The sequence below is a fragment of the Thamnophis sirtalis genome, unplaced genomic scaffold (assembly GCF_051295495.1).
Source record: "Thamnophis sirtalis isolate CommonGarterSnake01/CBP01778 unplaced genomic scaffold, rThaSir2_p1.2 scaffold_10, whole genome shotgun sequence".
Taxonomy (NCBI): Eukaryota; Metazoa; Chordata; class Lepidosauria; order Squamata; family Natricidae; genus Thamnophis; species Thamnophis sirtalis.
Window position 1 is genome coordinate 9,960,552 of NW_028261390.1, and position 27,891 is coordinate 9,988,442.

General features: G+C 44.3%; 1 protein-coding gene across 2 annotated transcripts; it reads right to left on the reverse strand.

Moving 5' to 3' along the window:
• Positions 1-27,733, reverse strand: HELQ (helicase, POLQ like). Of its 2 annotated transcripts, XM_087724045.1 has the most exons (18): positions 27,260-27,733; positions 25,290-26,013; positions 23,954-24,132; positions 22,315-22,515; positions 22,129-22,201; positions 20,103-20,200; positions 18,587-18,685; positions 17,327-17,472; positions 16,244-16,483; positions 14,964-15,105; positions 13,823-13,927; positions 12,811-13,030; positions 11,986-12,143; positions 10,680-10,778; positions 4,967-5,140; positions 4,277-4,390; positions 2,280-2,414; positions 1-198 (listed from the first exon to the last, which is right to left on the reverse strand). In XM_087724045.1, exons 1-18 carry the CDS (start codon positions 27,620-27,622, stop codon positions 121-123), a joined length of 3,348 nt encoding a protein of 1,115 aa, XP_087580171.1. In that variant the 5' UTR covers positions 27,623-27,733; the 3' UTR covers positions 1-120. The 2 variants fall into 2 exon arrangements, with proteins under 2 accessions (XP_087580171.1, XP_087580172.1); XM_087724046.1 differs by lacking the exons at positions 23,954-24,132; positions 25,290-26,013; positions 27,260-27,733 and adding an exon at positions 23,826-23,946 and having other exon boundaries at positions 4-198.
• Positions 27,734-27,891: the final 158 nt, after the last annotated feature.

The window sequence follows — 27,891 nt, forward strand, 5'->3', positions numbered from 1 at the left end:
AAAAAAAATATTTTCTGAGGTATAAACTTTATTACATTTATATATACAGTTTAAGTACACGCAGTGATCAAGGCGGGAGATAATCTACTGATTCTTGGATTTACAGAAAAATAAAAAGCCTCATGGAACATCCGTGGGAATTCGCAATAATTCTTCAACTTCTTCTTGTAAAGCCTCAGTTTTCTCAGCCAGGAGCATCTGCATTGAAAGGCAAAAAAGTCAAGCGAATTTTTTACTGTAGTGTATGTATTGTGTCTCTGACATCCTGTAGCTCCCAAGGTGACTTTGTCTGTGGAGATTCTCAGTCATCCAACTCATGGTTGTCCCAATGGTGCTTTTTTTTCAAGAGGCAACTGGACTTTCTGTTTTTTGAAGACGTTTCGCTTCTCATCCAAGAAGCTTCTTCAGCTCTGACTGGATGGTGGGGAATGGAAGGATTTATACCCCTGGCAGACAGCTTGGCCATTTGCATTCTTTGTGTAAATCAGTGGTAGTCAACCTGGTCCCTACCGCCCACTAGTGGGCGTTCCAGCTTTCATGGTGGGCGGTAGGGGTTTGCTGTAACTCTGCTTTATAAATTTTATAAAGTAAAGTTACTTCCCTACTTTATAAATCACCGGATTTATAGATCTCCGGGTGCGCTTCAAGGTGCTAGTTGTCACCTACAAAGCCCTTCATGGTATTGGACCTGGGTACTTGAGAGACCGCCTACTGCCAATTACCTCCACTAGGCCAATAAGATCCCATAGATTAGGCCTCCTCCGAATTCCATCAGCCGGTCAATGTCGACTGGCAACTACCCGGAGGAGAGCCTTCTCGGTGGCTGCTCCGACCCTCTGGAACGAGCTCCCCGTGGAGATTCGTACCCTCACCACCCTTCAGACCTTCCGCATAGCCCTTAAAACCTGGCTGTCCCGACAGGCCTGGGGCTAAAGACTTCAACCCCACCCGAATAGTATGACTGTTGTGCTTTTTAACGATGTATTGTCTTCATGTGTATAACTTGTTTTGTCCTTCCCTCCCCCTGAATTGTGAGCCGCCCTGAGTCCCCTCAGGGAAAAGGGCGGCATACAAATAAAGTTAAATCCAAATCCAAATCCATTACTGTGGGCGGTTAGAAAATTTTACTACTAACAGAGATACAAAAGTGAGCGGTAGGTATAAAAAGGTTGACTACCCCTGGTGTAAATCCTTCCCTTCCCCACCATTCAGTCAGAGCTGAAGAAGCTTCTTGGAGGAGAAGCGAAACATCTTCAAAGAAAAAAACAAGACAGTCCAGTTGCCTCTTGAAAAAAAGCCCCTTCGGGACAGCATCCATTACTTAGAAGGCTCATTGGAGCAGAGGTTAGACTGAACCTTAATGCGTATGGGGCCTCCAATTTTATTTTCTCCCAGATCAATCAAAGCATTTAGGTTAAAACACACACACACACCAAATCATTAGCTTTACTTGCAACAAAGGCAAAATCTGCCACATATTTATGCCTCGCCCACAATTAGTGCAGATCCTCACAATAGATCTGATCCCAACTACCCATCCTTGTAACAAAGGATTATCTTTTTCTAAAGCAACACACACAGTTTATCACAAAGATCAATATCACTCTCTCAAAAACAGCACTGAACTCAGTGGTGGGTTTCAAAAAATTTCGGAAGCTCTTCTGTAGGTGTGGCCTGCTTTCCGGGCCCACTGGTGGAACCTCTTCTAACCGGTTCGGTAGATTTGACGAACCGGTTCTACCGAATAGGTGCGAACTGGTAGGAACCCACCTCTGATTGAACTTCACCCCACTGCCTCAATCCATAACTACTTAAACCAGGGGCTCCCCAAACTTGGCAACTTTAAGACTTTGAAGACCTCTTGATTTAAACCGGGACAAGATGGCTACTTGCCAAAGATGGAGGTTATTTTCACCCTGATTTCTACCGAAGACTATCTAAGACCTCTTCCCGCTTAAAACAGAAGTTGGTCCAGAGCAGGGGTGGATTGCTACTGGCATTACTGCCAGCCCGCAACCTGCGTGCCAGATGTGCGCATGCGCTATTCAATGTAAATGGTTCTTCGCGCATGCGCAGAACAATTTACAGTGAACTGCGCATGCACAGTCAGTAAAATCCAAAATGGCAGCAGCGAGGGAACTGATACAGGGGCGTGGCAGGCCTGGGTCACTGCCGGTTCAGTGACCCATGCCTGAATTCCACTAACTGTTCAGCTGAACCAGGCCAAACCGGCAGCAACCCACCACTGGTCCAGAGTGTCTCGTTATTGCTTTACTTACCTTTGCAGATGAAACTATTTTCCTGGCCTGAGTTCTGGACATATGTTCAACGCTCTTGACTAGAAGTTCTGGATCTGCATTGGCCAAGTGAGCTAAGGTTTTATAGCCTAGGTTGTAGAGTTGCTTGGCTCGAGCCTGTGAAGCAGTGGAGAAGCTAATTAAAGGAGAAGCTAAACAATGGAGCAAGACATTACTCATCAGGAGTGTCCAAGCTTGGCAGCTTTAAGACCTATGGACTTCAATTCCCAGAATTCCCCAACCACAACAGACCCACAATCTCTCCATGCTGAAAAATAAATAGCTGCTAGTATCCATCTTCACCCAGATCTGCAAAGCAGAAATTGATGTCCAAAGCGAAGGGGGCAAAAGTTGAAAGAAAAGCACCCAATCAAGCTACTTCTGAATTCAGGTGTGATATTTACACTGAAGATACTTGTCAATGTGCCATTTCTTTCTGCAACTAGAAAAGTTCAGGAAGTACAGGTGGTCCTTAGGTCCACAGTTGAGCCCAAAATTTCTGTTGCTACGTGAGACAGTTGCTAAGTGAGCTTTGCTTCATTTTACAACCTTCCTTGCCACAGTTGTTAAGTGAATCACTGCAAGTTGTTAATGACACATTTGTTAAATAAATCTGGCTTCCCCATTGACTTTCCTTGTCAGGAGGTTGTAATGATCCATGACCCGTCAAAACCGCGGTCCACAAAAGCGCGATTGACGAAAGCGCGCATATGACGTCATCACAGCGCGACGAAAAAAATTAAAAATTGAAATAAAAATAAAATTAAAGCAAGCCGATTCACATAAAGGTAAGGGTTAGGGTTAGGTTAAGGGTTAGGTTTAGAGCGTTAGGGTTACGTTTACCGTTACGTTAAAGGTTAGCGTTAGGTTTAGCGTTAGGTTAAGGGTTAGGTTTAGGGTTAGATTTAGGCTTAGGTTAAGGGTTAGGTTTAGGTTTGGGGGGGTTAGGGTAAGGTTTTCGCTTTATTTTTACATTTTTCGATCACAGCGCGATGTTTTCGTCGCGCTGTGATGACGTCAAATGCGCGCTTTCGTCGACCGTGATTTTGTCGTCCGCAGTTTTGTGGTGGAACCGTAATGATCCTGGGATACAGCAACCGTCATAAATATGAGCCAGTTGCCAAGCATCTGAATTATGATCATGTGACCATGGGAAGGCTGCTATGGTCATAAGGGGGAAAATGAGCATAAGTCACTTTTTTCAGTGCTGTTCAGTCACTAGATGAACTGTTGAAAGTAGAGGACTACCTCGCAGTGACCAACCAGAAAAAAATGTAGAAGTTATCCTTACATTCTGCTTGGATTTCTGAAAACTCTCATGGTTAAGTTATTTGTAAAAATAATTCATATAAACCAGGGGAGTCAAACTGGTGGTCCTTGGACCAGATGTGGCTGCCTGTTGATCTCCGGGTGCGCTTCAAGGTGCTACTTGTCACCTACAAAGCCCTTCATGGTATTGGATCTGGGTACTTGAGAGACCGCCTACTGCCAATCACCTCCACTAGACCGATAAGATCGCATAGATTAGGCCTCCTCCGAATTCCATCAGCCAGCCAGTGTAGACTGGCAACTACTCGGAGGAGAGCCTTCTTGGTGGCTGCTCCGACCCTCTGGAACGAACTCCCCGTGGAGATCCGGACCCTCATCACCCTCCAGACCTTCCGCCCCGCACTTAAAATCTGGCTATCCCGGCTGGCCTGGGGTTAAAGATTCTAACCCCTACTCGAATTGTATGACTGTTGAGTTCTTAAATGATGTAATGTTTTTATGTTGTAAATTGTTTGTCCTTCCCCCACCCCTTTTGAACTGTGAGCCGCCCTGAGTCCCCCCAGGGAAAAGGGCGGCATACAAATAAAGTGAACTGAACTGAACACAGACCACACCCACCACAGGTCCGCGAAGGCAAAAAACATCGCAATATGTCACGTGACATTAATGGGATGCCCGAGTTTGATACCCATGATATAACCTTTACTAACCTCCAAAACTCCCGCCACCTCCATAAGAGGAATAAGTTCTGCTTTAACACAATAGCTTAGTCTCTTGGTAAGTTCTGGCAGGAGAGCTTTATAAACCCAAAACTCATCCAGCTCCTGTAAGAAAACACATTAGCAACATTTCTGTTTTATTTAGAAAGTTATCAATCAAACTATACTTAATTTCTTCTCTTACTGGGATCCATTAGTTGAATCTAAATGTTTCCAACGGATAAAAGGATTAAACCGGGCCCTACATATTTGAATGTTACAATGTAATAACACAACATCTTTCACATTGCAATAATGAAAGAAAAAATAGCTGTTGGAGAATGTCAATACATTACTGTATTTGCGAAGGGGCAATTTTAGTTTTGCAAGCCACCCAGAGTCACTTAGAGGGAGTGGGTGACCATATAAATTCCAATCAATCAATCAATCAATCATATAAGTAAATTATCAGAGAGATTGGTTTCAAAATGAGATACACAAAATTACATCTCTATGAGTCTGTTATTTTCAATTTGAAAATAATTGAAAAGCAGGGGAGCAAAGTAATACACTGATAATTGGTTTTAACATTAAGAAGGGAAATTTGTATTAGATAATTACCAAAGAAATAATAACTTTTTTCCAAAGAAAAATAATGAATGTTTTTGCCTTGTAGTGAATTATTTAGCAGTTGTACATTACCTCACAAAAATGCAAAACTGAGGAGGAGAATGAAGCCGCTGAATTGAGAAGAGATTGAACAAATCCTCGCGGTATATTAAATTTTTCTGACACGTCCCATATGTTGGTTTCTCTTAATAAGGCATGAAGGATGAGGGACAGGTAAAGTCTATTAACAGTATTACTATCCAGTTCCTAAGAAGATACCAAGTTTATAAAGAAACTAAAAACCACATTAAAGAAAATATTTTGCAAGCTTCTAATTCTCCTTAAAGTTCCTTAAATAAAGTTCCTTATTTAAGTTCCTTAAATAATTTCAGTACATTTCACAATGTAGAAACAATGAAGCATGTATCTAATGGACATAGGTACACTCATTTCCAAAATAGAATTTGCAATATAAATAATGGAAATATAACTGTAGACTTTTTCTGCTGATTCTGAGATTACAATTAAAAAGATTTTCCTGCCAATTCATTCAATATACACAATATCCAATTAATTAGTTTAATTCTTTTATATTTGTACTATTCTTAGATCATGCCTCCAAATTTTGATCATTAGATTATGCATACAGAAGATTACAGTTGAAGTTCACCTTTATTTCAATAGCAATAGCGTTAGCACTTATATACCGCTACGGTGCTTTATAACCTAAGCTGCTTACAGAATCGGCCTATTGCACTGCAACAATCTGGATCCTCATTTTATCAACCTCTGAAGGATGAAAGGATGAGTCAATCTTCAGCTGGTCAGGATCAAACTGCTAAACTGTTGGAAGCCTGCAGTCAGCAGAATTAGCTGCAGTACTGCGTTCCAATCACTGCTCCATCGTGGCAAAGAAATGAAGGAAATATATCTGGTTTTTTTTTCCTCTCCCACAGATTCTACCAACTGTAGCTAGAGCAATAACGGCAATGTTTAAGGTTTAAGGTTTAAGGTTTTATTGGGATTTATATGCCGCCCTTTTCCCTGAGGGGACTCAGGGCGGCTTACAACCACAGGGGAGGGGGGTGCAAGGTCAAAAACAAAACAATATGTGCACAAAGAAAAAATAATAAAACACAACTTTCATTCAGCGATCAAACACTCGGGCGGGTAATTGGAAACCTATCCCCAGGCCTGCTGGGAGAGCCAGATCTTGAGGGCTGCGCGGAAGGTCTGGATAGTGGTGAGGGTACGGATCTCCATGGGGAGCTCGTTCCACAGGGTCGGGGCGGCAACAGAAAAGGCTCTCCTCCGTGTGGTCGCCAGTCGACATTGACTGGCAGATGGAATTCGGAGGAGGCCCAGTCTGTGCGATCTAATTGGTCGATTTAGGGAGGTAATCGGCAGAAGGCGGTCTCTCAAGTACCCAGACCCGCTACCATGGAGTGCTTTAAAGATGGTCATCAGTATCCTGAAGCGCACCCGGAGACCAACAGGCAGCCAATGCAGCTCGCGGAGGACAGGTGTAACGTGGGCGAACCGCGGTGCGCCCACTATCACTCGCGCGGCTGCATTTTGGACTAGCTGCAGTCGCCGGATGCACTTCAGGGGCAACCCCATGTAGAGCCCATTGCAGTATTCCAGTCTAGAGATCACAAGGGCTCGAGTGACTGTTGTGAGAGCCCCCCGGTCTAGGTAGGGCCGCAACTGGCGGACCAGGCGAACCTGGGCAAATGCCCCCCTGGTCACAGCTGACAGCTGGTGATCGAAAGTCAGCTGTGGGTCCAGGAGGACTCCTAAGTTGCGGACCCTATCTGAGGGGTATAAAATTTGACCCCCCAGCCTAAGCGTTGGTATATTAGCCAAATTATTGGGGGGGAAACACAACAGCCACTCGGTCTTATCCGGGTTGAGTACCAGTTTGTTAGCACTCATCCAGTTCCTAACGGCCTCCAAACCCTGGTTCATCACGTCCACCGCTTCATTGAGTTGGCACGGGGCGGACAGATACAATTGCGTATCGTCCGCATATTGATGGTATTTTATCCCGTGCCTCCGAATGATCTCGCCCAGCGGTTTCATGTATATGTTAAATAGTAGGGGGGATAGGACCGAACCCTGAGGTACCCCACATGTTAGGGGCCTCAGGGACGATCTCTGCCCCCCGACCAACACCGACTGCGACCTGTCCGAGAGGTAGGAGGAGAACCACCGCAGAACAGTGCCTCCCACTCCCACCTCCCGCAGTCGTCGCAGAAGGATACCATGGTCGATGGTATCGAAAGCCGCTGAGAGGTCAAGGAGAACCAGGATGGACGCATAGCCTCCATCTCTGGCCCTCCAGAGATCATCGGTCAATGCGACCAAAGCGGTTTCTGTGCTGTAACCAGGTCTGAAGCCGGACTGGAAGGGGTCAAGATAGCTAGCTTCCTCCAAGGCCCGTTGAAGCTGAAAGGCCACCACCTTCTCAACAACCTTCCCGATAAAGGGAAGGTTGGAGACAGGACGAAAGTTGTTTAAGATGGCTGGATCTAACGATGGTTTCTTCAGGAGGGGTCTCACCACCGCCGTTTTAAGTACGGCGGGGAAGTGCCCCTCCCGAAGGGAGGCGGTGACAACCGCCTGGATCCAGCCATGTGTCACCTCCCTGCTGTTAGCCACCAGCCAGGAGGGACACGGGTCCAAAATACAAGTGGAGGCACTTACAGCTCGAATGGCCTTGTCCACATCCCCAGAGGCAACTTCCTGGAACTCAACCCAGAGCTGATGTAACAAGTAATCCTCCTGTGACTCAGCTGGACCTACTGCGGTGGAGTCCAAGTCCGATCGAAACCGAGCTACTTTGTCCGCCAAGAATTGAGCATAATCCTCAGCCCTACCCTGCAAGGGGTCTCCCGCATCCCTCCTATTAAGGAGGGAGCGGGTTATCCTAAACAGGGCGGCTGGGCGCGACTCGGCGGACGCAACCAAGGCAGAAATATAAGATCTTTTTGCGGTTCTTAATGCTCGGACATAGTCCTTGGTGCAGGTAGTTAAAAGTGCTCGGTTCGCCTCGGACCTATCGGACCTCCACTGGTGCTCTAGGCATCTCCTCCGGCGTTTCTTCTCCCGGAGTTCCTCGGTGAACCAGGGAACTCTCCGGGATCCACTGACCCGGAGGGGCCGTAGCGGCGCAATCCGGTCGAGAGACTCCGACGCCGCCGAGTACCAGGCGGCAGCCAGAGTCTCCGCCGAACTGTGGGCGAGAGTATCAGGAATAACCCCAAGCTCCGTCTGGAACCTCAAAGGGTCCATAAGTCGCCTGGGGCGGAACCACCTGGTCGGTTCCTCCTCCCTACGGTGGGGGTATGGCCTCCGGAAGTCAAGCCTCAGTAGGCAATGGTCCGACCACGACAGGGGTATGATCTCATTACCCTTCAGACCAAGATCACACATCCACTGCTCCGAGAGGAATACGAGGTCGAGCATGTGACCCGCTGCGTGGGTTGGGCCCCGAATTACTTGGGTCAAGCCCATGGCTGTCATGGAAGCCATGAACTCCTGCGCCCCGTCAGAGCGTTCACCGAGCGATGGCAAGTTGAAATCCCCCAGAACTATAAGCCTGGGGAACTCAACCGCCAGCTCGGCTACTGACTCGAGGAGCGAGGGGAGGGATGCTGCAACGCAGTTGGGAGGCAGGTACGTTAGCAGCAAACCCACTTGACCCTTGAGGTCCAACTTTATCAGCAGAGACTCACACCCGACAAGCTCCGGAGCAGGGACCCTACGAGGTAACAGAGACTCCCGGATTACAATAGCCACACCGCCACCCCTTCCCTGGGCTCTCGGCTGATGAAGCACCTGAAATCCCTCTGGGCACATCTCTACAAGGGGGACTCCTCCTTCTGTGCCCAGCCAGGTTTCAGTAATACATGCCAGGTCTGCCCTCTCGTCAGTAATTAAGTCCCGGACGAGGGGAGCTTTATGAACAACAGACCTGGCATTTAGCGACAACAGCCTGAGACCAGGGTCCTGACTACTCGCGCCATCTGGTCTTGGAGTGGGACTCCTAGGGCCGGAAGGAGGGATCTCTGTAATGTAGCGAACCCTCCTTCCCCGGTAATGGCCAGCCCTAAGGTCCCCGCCATATCTGCCTCTCCCTGTCACGACCGCTATGCTCCGACCCACTCCCATGTCCATGGTCCCCCCAACCACCCCAGTACCCCCCGCCTTCCCCAGCAGGTCCTCCGAGTCAAACATTCTCATTTATCCACACTAACAATTCCCACGTAGAAATTTAAAACATATAAAATACAAGGGTAACAATTACTAAAAGTGGGCCATTCATTCAAATCCAGCCAACTCCCATACACTCAGCATACTATTTAAAATTGCGCAGCTATAATATATAATAATATGGAAACAGTGGAGGAAGCGATGGTCTGCTCCTCTCCCTTCTTCTTATGTCCTGGGAAAATGTCCTTAGCCACCAAGTTAGAAGTACGTAGTGTATAAGGTGGCTATATATGAACAAGATTAAATGTAAAGTTCCAAAGTTCGTGAACGGTAACCATGTAGTCCTACCCCACTGGTGGAGGTTAGCGGGCTGTATATTCCAAAGTCTCTTTCCCAACGATGTATAAAGGCCCCAATGTAGGAGACCAGAGATCAAGACTGACTTGCACCGCTCTTGCAAATGGAAGGAAAAATGCTGATATTTTCGGGGCTCAGTCCTTGTCCCTGCAGCCGCCATCCTCTATCGCTCCCTGCCAGTTGGCCACAGTCTTACTCCTCCTAATGATTAAGTGAGCAGGGAGCAAGGTCCGGAGGGGCTACAATGATGGTAAATAGTAAAACAGCAGATGATAGATAATAAGGCAGGTAACTGATAATAAAGTGAGCAGAGATAGATCCGAGGGGGGGGGGCGTCTAGGACAGCAGCAAGCACAGCTAATCAATATAGCCTCCGACAGCCCCCTACTTTAAAGTAAACTGAGTTAGAAATTTAGCCCCTCTCAGCTCACTAGCCACCAAGACTCACAGACACAGGCACAATCACTCAGCTCCAGCAAAGTCCGGAAAGGAGGATGTAAAAATGTAACGCTGTGAGTCAGCTGTTTGGCGCCGCCATTTCCTCCATGCTTTCCTCCACGCTTCCCTTCCAACTTCAGCAGCTGCTGTTCCGCTGCTCTGGGACGACTCTGGGACGACTAATAGGACCAGGGGCCAGCAGGTAATTGGCCAGGGGGCTCACTAGCAGCACCAGGGGCTTCCAGAAAACCACAGATGGTAAAGTGGTAGGGGAGGCTCCGAACGCCCGCGCGCCGCTCTCACCGCCGCGCGCCGCCGTCGCCGCCGTCCTCGCACAGCTAGATAACCCGGGCTGCCGGTATAACGAAGATGCGAGCCTCTGGATTTCAGCAGGTCCTGTAGGTTCCGCAGCTCTTGGGCTCTCCCAGGAGCTGTTTCCAATAGTTTTTGCGGTCCGTTTGGAGGCTCCCCGGTGCTTTTTCGCTAGGTTAATGTGGAGCGAAAAAGCCCGGTCGCCATTCCAAACCCGCACATGCGCAGAGCAATCCCCAATGAGTGTCACTCGATGTGTTTTGTGATACACCAGGATGGAGATTTCAACATGGGATTCTCCAGGATTTCAGTAACTCTTGCAATATTTTCAAAATCCTCTTATTTAGCTGTTGCCATTTTAACAAGGAGCTTATATGGCAAGAGAAAGAAGAGAAACTTATAATCACAGAGATAAATAATCACACGTGTATTTTTCTGGCGGTCATTCAGATAACAACGCTACATAAACAAATCTTTATCTTACATTCTTGATGGCTTGTCCAGATGCCTTTTTGGTAATAAAGCTCTCTGGTACGCCAACATTGCTGGTTACTTGTTGTTCTATTGGAGTTAGTTGATTGAACTAAAACAAACAAACACATTATAATCAGCTCAGATTTAATGTTAAACAAATAGCAATGATAGGACACAATCTATTTTTTGTGCATGACAAATATTAAAATGGAGCTGTTGTATTTATTCAGCTTCAAGTAGGGATGAATGCAAAGATATGGGCATCCTTATGGGAAGGATATGAGTGGCTAACAATGTCAACATTTTTTTTTTACTGTTGCCTTTTTGTTACATTTGTTATATTTAAAAAAATATTTTATATATAAAAAAATATTGGGTTTCTCTCTGGATGGTCTCTTGTGATGAGCCGAAGACAGAGAGTGGAAGTGTGACCTTCCTCCCATATTTGGGCATACCAGGGGTTGTGACTTTAAATATATACCTCTCACCCTGGCTGGCTGATAAGGAGTCGAGCTCTGTAGCTCTATGGTTAACACATCTGCCTAAGAGGCAATAGAGCACAGGTTCGATTCCCAAGATGGGTATGGCTAGCTGATGAGAGCTAAATAGCTTGAAATAGATCTATACTAGTCTCCCTTTATTTATTTATCAGCATAAATATTACATACATACATACATACACACACACACACACACACACACACACACACACACACACACACACACACACACACACACACACATATATATATATATATATATATAAACAAGCAAGGATCTCTTCCCAATGAAATTTAGTACCACAGAAGACAGGGTTTTAATTATCCTGGTGTTGTTAGGAATACCCGTCTCTATTATTCTAGGCTTAGGGAGAAGATATCCAATGATGCTTTTTTTGGAAGCTGTCAGAGTACGTTCAGACTGGAATAGACATGGTAACAGGTCAGCCAATGGGGACTGTTGGAATACTAAAACATAGTATTTGTTTGCTATAAGAGACCATAAGAGTCAGTTTGAAGTCTGGATGTGGCTTAGACTTGCTGAACTGTGTATAAAAGTTGGTTTGGCCTCTGTAACTTTTCAGCCTCTGTAGAATATATGAGGCCTCTGTATCTCTCTACTCTGTAATGACTTGCTTCTATGAATATTGCTTCTGTGTTCCTGATATTGTATGCTGAATTCTGCTGTATGGCATTGTATATAAAGAAGTTTCTTATATATAATTGAATCCTGCTGAAGTTCATTTACTTGTGTGTTTGCTGGATGTGCTGCTTCCGCAAACAAACAAACAAAAACCTCTGACAGAAGCATCTTACCTGTTTAAAGTAGACCATCCAATTTGGGCTACACTGGGGAATCATATCATAGGGTGTTATCAGGTAGATCAAATGAAGGTAGCTTTCAAGTATTAGTCCCTCAAGTCCTTTCTTCAAGTCTGCATAGAGGGTGTCACAGTGTGCCAATTCAACTGAACCTAAGATAGGATTAAAATTAAGGATTACATGCAATCTGAATCCTGAGGCATCAACAGCAGGGGTGAAATCCAGCAGGTTGACAAATTCTGGAGAACACGTAACAGAAATTTTGAGTACTTCAGAGAACCGGCAAATGCCACGCCTGGCTGGCCCCAGAGTGGGGTGGGAATGGAGATTTTGCAGTATCCTTCCCTGGAGTGGGGAGGGAATGGATATTTTGCAGTATCCTTCCCTTGGAGTGGGGTGAGAATGGAGATTTTGCAGTATTCTTCCCCTGGAGTGAGGAGGGAATGGAGATTTTGCAGTATCCTTCCCCTGGAGTGGGGTGGGAATGGAGATTTTGCAGTATCCTTCCCCTACCACGCCCACCAAGCCACACCACGCCCACCAAGCCACGCCCACAGAACTGGTAATAAAAAAAAATTCACCGCTGATCCACAGGATCTGACCCTAAAACAACAAAAGCAGGGTTGTGCTGTAAGCTCCACCCTTTCGTATGCATGCACAAAAGGGTGAACCTTACATTGCCCCGTCACTTTCATTATTCCCCCACCCCACCCCATGACCTTCCTGTGAACACTTCCAAAAGTGACCACTTCATTCTGCTTATTAATAAAGCCGATTCTGCTTAACTTTGTTTTAGCCAGTAACGCAAACAGCTTTTACCTTTGAAGGTAGCCCGGCCCAACTGGGTGATACCGAGATTATTCTGACAGTTCTTTTCGTGGTCAGAATTTTCTTTCTCTTTTAGCAGCCCATTTTGTTTCAGCCATTGTAACGCTTCCATTGTTACATCCCGCAGGCTCTTGTTAGACAGGAGCTGTGGCTGTATACTGAGTAAGGTGGCGCACATGAACTGGTAAATTTCCTCAGGATTGTTTGCTATCTGTAACAGAATACCAAGAGTCAAATATTAAACTAACCAAAGGCTTAGTTTGAGAGAAAAACAATTTACAGCCATGACAGAAGATAATTTTATCATTAGTTGTTTTACTTAAGAGAGTAGAAGGAGCCTTGATGGCACAGTGTTTAGAATGCAGCAGTGGTGGGTTTCAAAAACTTTTCGAACCTACTCTGTGGGTGTGGCCTCCTTTGTGGGAGTGGCTTGCCGGCCATGTGACCTGGTGGGAATAACTCGCCAGCCATGTGTTTTCTCTCTCTCTCTCTCTCTTTCCTTCCTTTTGTCTCTCTCTCACTTTTTCTTTCTTTTTTATTTCTTTCTTCCTTTCTCTTTCTCTCTCCGTGTGAGTGAGTGTGTGTGTGTGGTGGGTTTCAAAAATTTTTGGAACCTCTTCTGTAGGTGTGGCCTGCTTTCCGGGTCCACTGGTGGAACCTCTTCTAACCGGTTCGGTAGATTTGACGAACCGGTTCTACCGAATAGGTGCGAACTGGTAGGAACCCACCTCTGGAATGCAGTATTACAAGGCGAACTCTGCCCACAGCCTGGAGTTCGATCCTGATAGGGCTCAAGGCTGACTCAGTCTTCCATCTCTCCGAGGTTGGTTAAATGAGGAGCCAGATTGTTGGGGACAATAGGCTGATTCTGTAAACTTCTTAGAGAGGGCTGTAAAGTGGTACTTAAATGTGCTGATGCTATTACTTTTAAGTTCTTACTGACAAACTGCTCTCTTTGATTAAAGTATTTGTAGCTGAAAATTAACATTTTAGAAATACCAACCTTTAAACCAACCACTGATAAGAGTAAGCTTCGGATGCCCTTGTTGGATTCAAGCAGAAGAGTACTGTAGCAGCTTTCTAGAGGACTGGTTATTAAATTTTGAACCTTAAAACAAATTTATAGCATATATTAATGAAACATAATAAGTGTAGAAAAGAAGTTATGATTCTGACATGTATTTGTAACATGATGAAATGCTTGCTCTGTTATATCCCAAGCATTATTTTAATTATATCATTTCTTGCAATTAATATCATTTCTTGCTCTGTATTGTCTCACCTATCCAAGTCATTTTATCATTAGGAATATTATCTTCTCAAAGGTAAAGCAAAAAGGCAAAGGTTCCCCTCACACATATGTGCTAGTGGTTCCCGATTCTAGGGGGCGGCGCTCATCTCCATTTCAAAGCCGAAGAGTCAGCGCTGTCCAAAGACGTCTCCGTGGTCATGTGGACAGCATGACTAAACGCCGAAGGCACACAGAACGCTGTTACTTTCCCAAAGGCGGTTCCTATTTTTCTATTTTTATTTTTACATGCTTTCGAACTGCTAGGTTGGCAGGAGCTGGGGTAAGTAATGAGAGCTCACTCCGTTACATGGTGCTAGGGATTTGAGCCGCTGAACTGCTGACCTTCTGATCGTCTTAGCCCCTGAGCCACCCTATAAAGTAGCCCTATGTTTTTGCAGTATCTTTTCTCAAGATATATAACTATACATTATCACTTGGCTTACAATGTCTGCATTGTAATACCAGCCTGTTCAAGAAGATATGGGGGAATAGTAAAAAGACCTGTTTTTTTGTGATGTGGGACACCTTCACTGTTTTAATTAATCAATAAATACAATTGTCCTTAAATGCCACAATCCTGCCCTAAATTGATGAAAAGGGGGCATACTTTCTGGCAAAGCAAAGAAGCAAAGATTTGTAAACTTAGATTATGATATTACATGGCAGTGACAAAATTATGAGGAACTTATTTGTCCTCCTAAAGTGAAGCTATCTTTAAATGCACTTAGTAAAAGAAGAAATAAATAATTTCAGACCAAGGCTTTATAGATTTGAGCTCCCCGCACTACTACTTAATCAATTAATGCCGATGATTTAGAAATATCAAAGTGGGCATTCTTGTCACTTAAGTTACCAGTTTTTTGTCTTTTTCCTGCACGATCAGAATACTTTCACCAGCCTTGTCGATGCCAGCACGACCAGCCCAGCCAATCATCTGTTTATACTGGTTCTTCTTTAAGAAGTCGGTAGCAACATACGGTGCTCTTAAAATAACCCTGTGGAATCCATGAACAGGTACTTTAATTACTTCTCACTTATATCCATTGTTTTTCTTTCCTCCTGAAGCAAAAGTGCTTGAAAATACTTTTAAGGCAAAAAGAAGTTTTTACTGAATGTTCTTCAACAACAGATGAATCACACAATATTTGAAATCGTAAACACTAAAACAAAAAAACCTTGGGAAAAAGCAGAATCTTTGGAGTGTTTAAAGTGCATAAAGGAATAATGGTCATAATAGAATTATTGCTAACAATGGAATAATGTGAGATATCCTAAGCCCGTGAGGGCGAACCTATGGTATGTGTGCCTGAAGTGGCGGTGGGCCGGTGTTTGACATCCCTGTTCTAGATCATATTTGTTCAGACTTTGGGTGGGATTCACATCACTGAATGTCTGTGTCAGGCCTGCAGTTATATCCCTTTTAGGATCTTTGGCCTGCCACACACTCTCTTATTTCATTATGCTGTTTCATTAGTGTAGTAGTTGGAAGGGGGGAATAGAAAGGAGTAGAATTGTGGAATGTGTTGTTGTCATTCTTTTCTAGAAGCCCAAGGTCATCTTTTGTCTCCACACCTCTGCACCTGACTGGAACCAGCTGGGTGGAGATGCCAGCGTGGAAGAAGATTGGACCATGTGATGGATTTGTGGATGTGGGGACAAGATCATGAACTTTCAACTGGGTGGGAATCCTAGGTAACTTCCAGAATTGGGATTCCATAGATGTGCTAAGATATCTGACTTATTAAATTGGAACTTTAAGGATCATTTTGCCTTGGATTCTGGTTTAATTCTGCATGATACTTGGAACCCTGACAGTCTGTTTCTAAATAATTCTCTGGAAAGAGAAAAATAACATTTAGGGAAAGATGTGGTTCTAAACCAAATTTTAATGGATATGGATGGTTAAACTATAATAGTTTTTAATGGGTATGGATGGGGTTTTTCTTTTTTCTTTTTAAAAAAAAAGAAACACAGAATTATTAGAATTTCCATAGCTGCCAACTTGGATACTTAAGGATCATTGCTCTGCTCTTGGGACATGCCACATGTTTTGTGGATTCAGTGAAAGAAATGTGATGAGTTTCTACCACATTTCACGTGATGGACCTTAGAAAGAAAAGCCAGTATTACAACCTTCGAGCGGGCAGGTTCACTCCCGCAGCAAGCGTGGATGTGCAGGTTATCAGACAGAGGATGCCTGAGGAATAAGCCGCTTCTACACATTTCCGTTCATCGCTGGTGAGACCACTGTGGTGGTAAGCAATTCCAAATGGGATTGTACGCTTCAAAACGGGGCAAAGTTTCCCATTGCAGATGTTTCTTAACTCTTTTAGAAGATTGTATTTTTCTTTCTCCTTGAGCTTTTTAAGGTCTCTAGGAAAGAAAAGGTAGCATTAGACAAAAGGGGTATACTCCTTCTTTTTAATCCCTCCCAGTGGGGCGACGGCGCGCTACTCCCACCACCCCAAGAGTTGGCTGGCGGGCCGACATTCCAAGAGTGACAGCTACACTAACAGAATTTTGCAGGTTTGAAAATACAAGACTCCTGCTGTCTCTTTTACAGCTAGAGAAGCTGAACAGGGTCTCTTATGAGCCTCTTGCTTTACCTGCTGTCTAGCTGCTAAGTTGTCTCTTCTCTGACCATTCCTTAGGCCAGGGGTTGGCAACCCGCAGTTCTGAAGCCGTATGTGGCTCTTTCATCCCTCTGCTGCGGCTCCCTGTCGCCCATCGGTAAAAGGAAGCCGCACTAGGAGACACTATGGTGGGGGAGCCAGACTTCTGGTCGGTTCAAGAACTGAACCGGGGGAGGGGGGAGGGGGGGGCTTGCAGTATCTCTTGGTCCAGATTAATACAAATTATATTGGCAGAAGTGCTCGATTGTTGGGTATAATATTTCCCAATCCTATATACCAAGGTTCTCCAAACATGGCAGCTTTAAATCTTGTGAACTTCAACTCCCTAAATTCCTCAGCCGGTCACGTTGGCTCGCAAATTCTGCAAGTCGAATTCCGCAAGTGTTAAAAGTTGCCAAATTTGGGGGACCCCCGTTATGCATCGTTACCGCTATTCTTGGCAGGCTAACGGACATACCCTGGTATGCTTTGCTTTGGCTTAGGATGGATGCAAATGCAATAGATCTGCATCAAATTAACAGTTGACACCAGGAGATCCATGAAAATGTTCATTTCGCAATTGAAGTGCACATAGGAGACATACCCGTTTATGTGTTTGCATATCATGCCTGCTACGTTTTCACAGTTCTTTTTAGTGGGACAGAAGACAAGGCAGGAGTACTTGGGAATAACCTCTGTGACCAGTGCAATGAGATGATCAGGATCTACTTTCTGCAGTTCCCTAGAATACTAAAATATTAAGCAGAGTTATTTCTAAATGGAAGCACATTGTTGTAATCTCAATTTCGTCAAAGTATTCATTCTAAGCTTCTAATATCTCTAATTGGATACAAAGCAAATTATCAAACTATCCCTACTTAAATACAATAGCAGAGTTGGAAGGGACCTTGGAGATCGTCTAGTCAAACCCCCTGCTCTGGCAGGAAACCTTATACCGTTTCAGACAAATGGCTATCCAACACCTTCTTAAAGACTTCCAGTGTTGGGGCATTCACAACTTCTGGAGGCAAGCTGTTCCACTTATTAACTGTTCTAACTGTCAGGAAATTTCTCCTCAGTTCTAAGTTGCTTCTCTCCTTGATTAGTTTCTACCCATTGCTTCTTGTTCTATCCTGAGGTGCCTTGGAGAATAGTTTGACTCCCTCTTCTTTGTGGCAACCCCTGAGATATTGGAACACTGCTATCATGTCTCCCCTAGTCCTTCTTTTCATTAAACTAGACATGCCCAGTTCCTGCAACCGTTCTTTATATGTTTTAGCCTCCAGTCCCCTAATCATCTTTGTTGCTCTTCTCTGCACTCTTTCTAGAGTCTCCACATCTTTTCTACATCGTGGCGACCAAAACTGAATGCAGTATTCCAAGTCTGGCCTTACCAAGGCATTCTAAATTGGTATTAACACTTCGCGTGATCTTAATTCTATCCCTCTGTTTATGATAACTGAGTTTTTAATACTTGTTTTCGATGCGCTTAATCTACTAAATAATTTCTAAAAAGGAATAGAAGATTTGATTTGATTCTTACATCTTACAACAGTGGGAGTGTTTTACATCTCCCACTTAAGGCAGTAGAATCAAGTTCGGCAAAGCATCACAATTAAATTATATACAAAAAACAAACAAATAATTTTAAAATAAGCACAGGTAGTCCTCAACTTGCCCAAAATTGATGCTGCCAAGTGAGAAATTTGTAAAATGAGTGCTTATATCCAGGGGGGTGGGGTGGGTTGTTCAAAAGAAAATAAGACCTTGTCTTATTTTCGGGGAAGCACAGTAACAAACAACATGAAAAATGGTTTTGAAAAAGCTGTGGTTGAAAGTGAAGCTGCCCATTTAGCTGCATTACCTTGAAATCAAGGAGACGTGAAAATGTAAGGCCATTTTCCGCTTTGCTATCAGTTTCGTAGATGCTGTCCTGTATTTTAACATATTCTTTCAATTCAACCTATATTATAGAGAGATACATGGAATAATTGGATTAGATCATGAATGTAATTGGAAAAGACTGTTTGAAAAAAGAAGTTTTATATTGCAATTGTAGCAACATATTCAAATCTCACCTTTCCTATTCAAACCTAAGAGACCTATATGATGTTCTGTTTATTTTTATGCCTATGAGGTGTTTAGTGTTTGGTTACTGGTCCAAATCACCAATGACTTTGAGGACTTGAATTTAAATCTCCTTGATTTCAGTTCAACAACTGAACTACTGTACAGATTGTCCTCAACCTATGACCGGTTGCTTAGTGACTATTTGAAGTTACAATGGACATCCCAAAAGGTACTTACAACTTGATTTCAAAGTTACAATGGCTGAACCTCACTCCGCATTTGGGCACGATGTGTGACCACACCTGTTTTTTTGCCTGTTTCGGGCCCTTATTTCTGGTTTTCTGCCAAAGAACACCCATTTTTTAAAATTCACTTAACGACTGTGGCACTTGTTTAACAACTGTAAAGTTTCCCCTCGAACATATGTGCTGGTCGTTCCCACTCTAGAGGGCGGTGCTCATTTCCGTTTCAAAGCCAAAGAGACAGCGCTGTCCAAAGACGTCTCTGTGGTCATGTGGCCAGCATGACTCAACGCCGAAGGCGCACGGAACGCTGTTACCTTCCCACCAAAGGTTGTTCCTATTTTTTCTACTTGCATTTTTACATGCTTTCGAACTGCTAGGTTGGCAGAAGCTGGGACGAGTAAAGGGAGCTCACTCCGTTACGTGGCGCCAGGGATTCGAACCGTCAATCTTTTGATCGACAAGCTCAGCGTCTTAGCCACTGAGCCACCCCGTCCCCACTTAACTGTAGCATTTGTTTAATAACCATTGCAAAAAATGTAAAATCAGGTTGAGTTATATGGCGACCCATTGAATGACTGCAATGATTTACAACTTTAATTCCGGGGGAAATCATTGTCGTAAATCGAGGACTATCTATAGTTCCTAGATTTTTCTCCCAAGTAAGCACATCCATAGTTCTTGTTGGCTTTTTTAAATATAGCAGATACTTCCTAGTACAATACAAATTTAATTAAGATGAGCATTTATCTGACTGTTTTAAGATAAAAAAAGCTTTATGTTTCTTCTTGTGCACACAGTTGTGACAAGAAAGTAAAAATATTCCCAGGTCTTTCATCAAATAAATGTAAACAAGGTGATTTAACAGCAGATCAAACCTTCATTTTCAAGTCCATTTCTCTATATTTTGTAAGGTGAATACACCAAATTCTCTATAGAATTTTATATTCTCTATATACAATTCATAATGAATCTTTTTGAACTATTGTGAACTATTCATTTACCTCTGTTATTATATAACAATTATTTCTTACAAAGTCTAATACATTTTTTAATTCAATAACATACAGGTCTGAAATTACTTGTGTAGAATTCTGCTTTCAGGAACTGCTGTAAGTCTTCAACATTTCTTAATGTTGCACTCATTCCAATGATCTGAGTTGTTTCTATGCAAAAATGAAACAGACCAGGCTTAAATGGTAAACATGCATGCTTGAGAATTTAAATATGCAAGAATATAAATTGCAAATAAAAATTTGTAAAAGAATGCCTAGAACTTCTCACATAAAAATATTACAATTATCTTTTCATCTCGAGCTCAGTGTATTTTTTTCCAACTATACTGAATGCTGCAATACAATCAGCATGAAATATATTTCTGAAAGCCTCTGGGACCGGGATGGCGAACTTCTGGCACACGTGCCACAGGTGGCACACGGAGCCATTTCTGATGGCACACAAGGCATTGCCCTGTCAGTTCCAGAGCAGACGCTGGCTAGCTGATTTTGGTCATGATTTTCAGCTGTTTTTTGCCCTCCGGAGCCTTCAAGGAAGCCTCCCGAGAGTGAAAAACGGCCCAATGGGCAACCCAGAAGTCAGTTCTTCTGATTTTCATGTTGGGCCGGTTTGCGTGTTGGTGGGGGGAGGCTGTTTTCACCCTCCCCAGGTTCTTAGAAAGCCTCTGGAGCATGGGGAGGGCGAAAAATGGGTCCACCATGCAACCGTGTGGCAAAAGCGGGGCGCACGCATGCGTGGGGAGACGGCACATAGAATTATGGGTGTGGGCACGCTTGCGCACAACCCCCCTCGCTCCCCCCACTTTTGGCACGCAATGGCAAAAAGGTTAGCCATCACTGGTCTAGGAGGATAAAAATTCCTCATTCCTAAAAGCACATAATGAAATATTCAAATAGTCGCCAAGGATAACTAAGTTTTACTGAAATCAATGCGAATTAACTTCTGAATGTGACATCATAGGAGGATCCATGCATTTGATGCAACTTCTCTTTGCATCCCTAGAAAGTGTCAAACAATTGCAAGAGGCATAAATTTCAAAATGCTTAGTTTTCTTAAGAATTGTATTTCCTTGTTCTTGAAAAATATGCTAAGCTATGCAGTTTGCAAGCCAGAATTTGGCTAATGCTTTTTATGACGCTTTGCGGATAATCCTCACCTTATGACTACATTTTGCACCAGAATTTCAACAAACTTAAGATAAACCCTTTGAGATATTTCGGGAGAATCTTTTTTTCCAGTGTGTAGCTCTTTTGTAGGATTTTGAAACTGCGACTCTCCCTTACAATAATTTCAGGAAATTTAAAGATAATCCTTTCATGTTACCCGTTTCCCCCAAAACAAGACCTATCCTGAAAATAAGCTCTAGCATGTTTTATGTATGCACCTAATATTAGCCCTACCCCCCAAATAAACCCTACTTAAGTGGCTGTGCAGCCGCCTGCGAATTCCATAGGGTTGCTCGCGGTGCCGACATGAGGTGAGGTGAGTGGAGCTGCCCCATGCGCCCCATACCGGACTACCTCAGGGCCCCCACAGCCAGGCCATCCACGCTTTGACAACTGCCTTGTAATTGCGGCAATGGCGTGTCACTCGGCCTCCTACCCTGTTGCAGCCGTAAGCAAGCAGAAATGTGCTGGCAAGCAAATGGTGTTCTCCTGGACAGTGCCGCTGCGGGATGAGGCTGATGTTGGGGCGTGTATGTCTTGGCTGCTCGGAGGTAAATCAGTACAAGGAATGTGGGGCAGCTCCACCCTTTACCTCATGGCAGCAGCACTGGCACACCGCGCGGCCGCCTGTCCCGCTGCAAGGAAGCAGATGAAGTGGGCCTCCCGTATATGGGGGGAAAATAAGACATCCTTGAAAATAAGCCCTAGTACTTATTTCGGAGTCCAAAAGAAAATAAGAGCGGGTCTTATTTTGGGGGAAACCCAGATATTTGGGGAAGAGTCTTCTTTTCCGGTAAATACAGTGTTATGTGCCTTTTGTAGGTTTTTGAAATGGTCATAACTAACCTACGAGTATACAATAGAGGAAGTTCAGAAGATGACTTTCCAGATATTATACAGAGTTAACTTACTGCTCGTATACAAAATCTTAGAAAGGGTCATTTCTAGTATCCCGCCACGGCCACCTTCTCCAAGCATATGCAACTTTAAATGAGAAAAAGAGATTAAAAAAAAAAATCACAAAGCTGCAAAATAATTTACTGAGCACAAACAAGTTGGAAACACAGTTTTTTTAAAATCATTGTTTAGTAACAAACCTCGTCGACTACTACTAGACCCAGGGTGTCGATTCTTCCTGCTTCTATCAAGGCATTCACCAGGCTGTGTCCCTTTTCAATAGTAGCAATGTACATGGATTTCTTTTGCCTTCTCTTGATTGGAGGAATCCTTCCTTTACTTCCTGCATATTCTTCCACCAAAAAACCTAGTTCCATTCCAAAACCACACAAACTCCCAACCTAGAATGTGAAGAAAAAAAAATGGCTATAGCACTTATCATCAGGTTTCCGAAGGATGCCCTAATTAATTCATGAGCCTCGAGCCAAGTTTCAAAAGAAATCCAGTCATTTATTAGGAGCAACATTGCAGCAGTTACCCAAGCGGAGTCAGATCTGACCTCACATACGTTATGGCTGAACTTTGCCCATTTCCCCTCTCCCCCTCAGTCTGTGTCATAAATCACATTATCTAATTAGGTGCTGCAGCAAGCTGTAAAATTCCATGCCTCACCAGCCTGCTGTGGTAATCTGAGATCTGATCCTGGCCAAAGGAATGTGTGGAATGTACCTCCGCCTATGACAACTCAATAACAGACATGGAAGTGCTTTGCGAGTTGACACTTAGACTTATATATCGCTTCACAGTGCTTTCCAGCCCTCTCTAAGAGGTTTACAGAGTCAGCCTATTGTCCCCAACAATTTGGGACCTCATTTTATCTACCTCAGAAAGATGAAAGGCTGAATCAATCTTGAGCCTGGTGAGATTTGAACTGCAGTCAGCAGTACTGCAGTCAGCTGGCAGTCAGCAGAAGTAGCCTGCAGTACTGCACTCTAACCACTGCGCCACTGAGGCTAATTTTACAATGGTACAATTTCACAACAGCAATTAAAATGTAGGCATTTCCTCGGTCATCAGCCTCCTGACCTCAAATACAGGTACCGTGTTTTCCCCAATATAAGACAGGGCCTTATTTTCCTTTGACCCCCGAAATAAGCACTTGGCCTTATTTTCGGGGAGGTCTTATTATTTTTGAGGTGCAGGAGGCGGCGAGCGTGGTCACCTCATGGCTGCTGCTGTGTTGCAGTATTTTCAGGGTGGGCTTATTTTAGCGCATGCGCTCAAAAGCCCAATTGTGCTTATTATTCAGGGAGGTCTTATTTTCAGGGAAACCGGGTAGTTCTCGACATCGACCACAACTGAGCCCCAAATTTCCATTGCTAAGTGAGAAATATGTTAAGTTAATTTTGTCACATTTTACGACCTTTCTTGCCATAGCTGCTAAGTGAAATCACTGCAGTTGTTAAGTTAGTAACACGGTTGTCAATTGATCTGGCTTCCCCATTGACTTTGCTTGTCAGGCGGTCGCAAAAGGGGATCACGTGACCACCACCCCAGGACACTGCAACAGTCACAAATATGAGCCAGTTGCCAAGCATCTGAAGATGCTGCAACAGTCCGAAGTGTGAAAAATGCCCATAAGTCCATTTGTACAGTACCGCTGTAACTTTCTAATGGTCGGTAAATGAATAGCTGTAAGTCGAGGACTTACCCGTACCACAGCATTGAAATCCCAGCTGTGCAAACCCAGCATTTTATCCTACCAGAACTGGAGCCCTCCTGTGGACGGGAGTTAAGCAAATGTCATGAGGTGGGTGAATATCAAGCTGGTTTTCGCACCTTCTCCTGGACTAAAGCCACGTAAGGCAGGATCATTAAAACATCCATTTGATTGCAGAGTAATTCTCGAAGAATTAAAATCTCAGCGACCAGTGTTTTTCCACCACTGGTTGGCAAGGAATATATTAAGTTCTTTCGCTTCTGCACGGACTCAAACGTTAAGCAATCATGCTGCCAATCTGTAAAATTAAAAGGCATTTATTTCAAAGAGTCTTCCTTTCCTGGGCGAGCATTCACAGTGATGAAAATTAATCTGCTTGGGGATTCTAAGAAAACTCTGCAAACTACAGGACCTTTAACAAAAACTCCCTTATAAATGGTATTATTTTATAAGTGCCTGGGAAACATTTAAAAAGAACTTGCTACTGAAGCATTAGTAGTGGATCTGGCTATTTGAGAGACCGCCTGGCTATCTGGTAGTGGATCTGGCTATTTGAGAGACTGCCTTCTGCCGATTACCTCCCTCCGTCCCATCAGATCGCATAGAGTAGGCCTCCTCCGAATTCCATCCGCCAGTCAGTGCCGACTGGCGACTACGCGGAGGAGAGCCTTCTCAGTTGCAGCTCCGACGCTATGGAACAATCTCCCCGTGGAGATCCGCACCCTCACCACCGTCCAGGCCTTCCGCACAGCCCTCAAGATCTGGCTATCCCGTCAGGCCTGGGGATAAGACTTTACTCTCGCCCCTCCCGAATGTTGAATGAATGTTGGGTTTTTTTATTGCTAATTATTTCTATTCACATTTTCTTTTTGCGTTTTGTCCCGCACTCCCCTCCCCTATTATTGTAAGCCGCCCTGAGTCCCCTCAGGGAAAAGGGCGGCCTATAAATGCAAGAAGAAGATAGATAGAAGATTACCGTAGCAGATAATATGCAATTAATGTCAGTATTATGAAGTTAATGTGGGAGTGGTGCGGCGCCTTAAGAGATAGAGCTCTCGCTTCACAATCAGGAGGGCAATCAGTTCGATCCTAGGTAGAGGCAGATATTTCTCTCTCTCTGGGCACAATGACAGTATATCTGCTGAACAAAACTCCGCACTGGCAACAGGAAAGGGCATCCGGCCATTAAAACACTCTGCTAGCTCCATTCAGTTGCCCAGACTCCACCCCCGCAAGGGATGATGGGTTAAAAAGAGATGATTCTGAAATTAATGTCAGTACTACCTTTAAATATGACTGACATTGCATTGACAGACCTGTGTAAATGTCATCGCAGTTGCGGTTGTGAGTCAAGGACTACGTGTAAAATAATTTGATTTCAGAAACAGAACAAGCATCGAGCTGGGATTTATACTACTAGCAAAGGTCACAGCAAACAGAGATTGGTCATATTACCATAAAGCTTCTCAATTCCTCTGAACTGTAGCAGTAGCTCCTTGACTTTGGTGGGCAAACCGTAGAAAGGACCAATGTCTACGAAAGCCAAGCTTTCGGTTGTCTCTGCAACGGCCATTTCTTTAGTTACAATCGCTTCTTTCCGCTGTCTGCTTTTAGAAGCCAACGAAGCAGAGGAGGATCTGGCGTTCCCAGCCATGGCATTTTTGAGATGGTCTTTGAGACTTTTCCGCCTACCTTCAAACGAAGTAGTTCTCACTGACTTACAGTCTTCTTTATTAGTCTCCGTGTCATTGTGGTATGGCAGATCTGAGAAGTCCAGCTGATGGGGTATTTCTTTTATGACCGTTGCTGCCTGAGAACATCCATCTGAATGCTGACGAAACAAAAGCTGGGAGGACGGGAGGCTTTCTAAATCATTATCCTGAGGCTCTGAGCCACTACCTTGTTCCTTCACCTTTTTCAAAGAATCATATTCTCGTAAGTCTCTGGAGCTAATGGCAGTGTTTGTCTCCGAAAATACCTTTGCCAGGTTCCTGGCATTTGTCGTCTGAGTAGCTCCCCCTGCAGGCCCCACAGCAATGTTGCCATCTAAAGTCTCACAATCCAGACTATTTTTACTAAAGTGCCCGTGCTTTTGCTCTAAATCATCCATTTCAGTTAAGAAAGAGTCGTTGCCAAGAAAGCTGTCATAGTCCGCAAACATATCATCGCTGTCAAAATACTGAAAGGAAGAAAAAAAAAGGTGAATGAGACTTCTTAAGACGAAGCGTTTCTATCTTGGATGGTAAAATGTTCATTCTTTTAACAAAACGTACAACTACAAGGATGAAATAGATTTGTCTTTTTTATCCACTTATGGAGTCGTTCCCAAGGATCTGGGATAGGCAGGTGATGTTAAGAGATGCAAGCTGGTCTGAGTAAAACAGCCAGCTGTAATTGACTGACGGTGAATTTGTCAATGCCTACGATGTTCAAGCGGTGCTCCGGTTACCCATTATTATTATTATTATCATTAATATTATTATGCAACTAAGCAAACCGTGCAAACTTGAGATAGCGAGGAGCCGGTGTGCCAGTCAGATTTGCCACACTTGAAGGCCATTGATGCTCAGTGATGGAAGCTTAAGGGGAGATGGGGGAAAAGGATATTGGAAAGAACGACCTACTTCAATAAAGTTCCGAATTGGACAGGAGCAAAATTCTGATCTTTTGAATAATTGGGGAGGGGATTGAAGAAACATAATAAATGCACCCATTAAATTCCCCCCACCCTAAAGTTGCCCTATCCTCGGTAAAGCTAAATTCCTTGTACTCTAAGCATACAGCAAAATTATTCAGAATGCCCATCATTCCAAAAACAGGCTAAACTTCTGGCTGAATGTACAACAGATGATGATGATGATGATGATAATAATAATAATAATACCACAATAATAATGGATATAAAAACGGCTGTGTGTGTATGTTCCAGCATAACTCTAGAATACCTACAGCAATTTCAACCAAACTTGGTACACAGATGACTTACTCTCTGGAGAAAAATACTGTGGGGGTAAGACACCCCTAACACCCCTTGGTGTGTGTGTTCTGTTAAGATACAGTTTGTTGTGCCTTAAAATGACTTCTACTGTGCAGCACAGTGGAGTTGCCATGGTAACGGCTTCACAGTACTCCACAAGGAGTAAAATCCAACATTAGAAATTATGTTTGGTCCAGACATTTTCCCCCTATAAATAAATACCCGGGCAATCGCTGGTTATCAGCTAGTAATAAAATAAAAAAATAAAAAAATAACGCAACAGCAATAATAAATAATGAGATTGGACAAACAATGTGTCTGAAATTGGGTAGGGTTTCCCGCTTGAGCAGGGGATTCAAGGGACTAGACTAGAGGACCTCTAAGGTCCCTTTCCAACTCTGTTCTTCTGTTATTATAACGGAGCAGCTCAAATCTGCTCTGTATGTACCTCCGGCTTCGGCTCCTCCAGCTCTTCCTCGCCTTCGTCCGAGTTCAGTTTCTTGCGGACCGGCGGGGAAGTCGACCGTGACCGGGCTCGGCAATTTATGCCGGCCGAATCCGCCCCCTGGCCCGGTCGCTGTCGCCGCCGCCTCCTTCGCTCCTGCGTCCTTCTCCTGACAGCTCCACCGCCCTCCATAGAAAAGCGGGTCAGCCGGTGCTGCACCATGCCGGCAGGTGCAGAATTGGGCCGTTTCTTACGAAAGGCAACGGCTCCATTTTCTCTGATTTTACCCCCCTTTTTCGGGAAAGGAGCCGTCCGCCTCTGAGCGAGGACTGTACCATCTACTAGAAAAAGGGGGCAGGATTTCATTCAACGCGGGACCCCGAATAGGCAATTCCCGCCCTCACGCCCTTTTGAGCTTCCGATGAATGAACTATAACTCCCGGCAACCTTCGCATTGGGCGGCCATGACGGCAAAGGCTGATGGGACGTGGGTTTCGGACAAAACAAAAAAAGAGAGAGAGAATTGGGATGAATCACGTGCTTCTATGACGAAAGACCTCCGGATTGGTTGAGGGAAAGGGAATCTCCTTGAAAGGATTGGCTGACCGCTCGCGAACTCTGTTGGCCGTTGGACT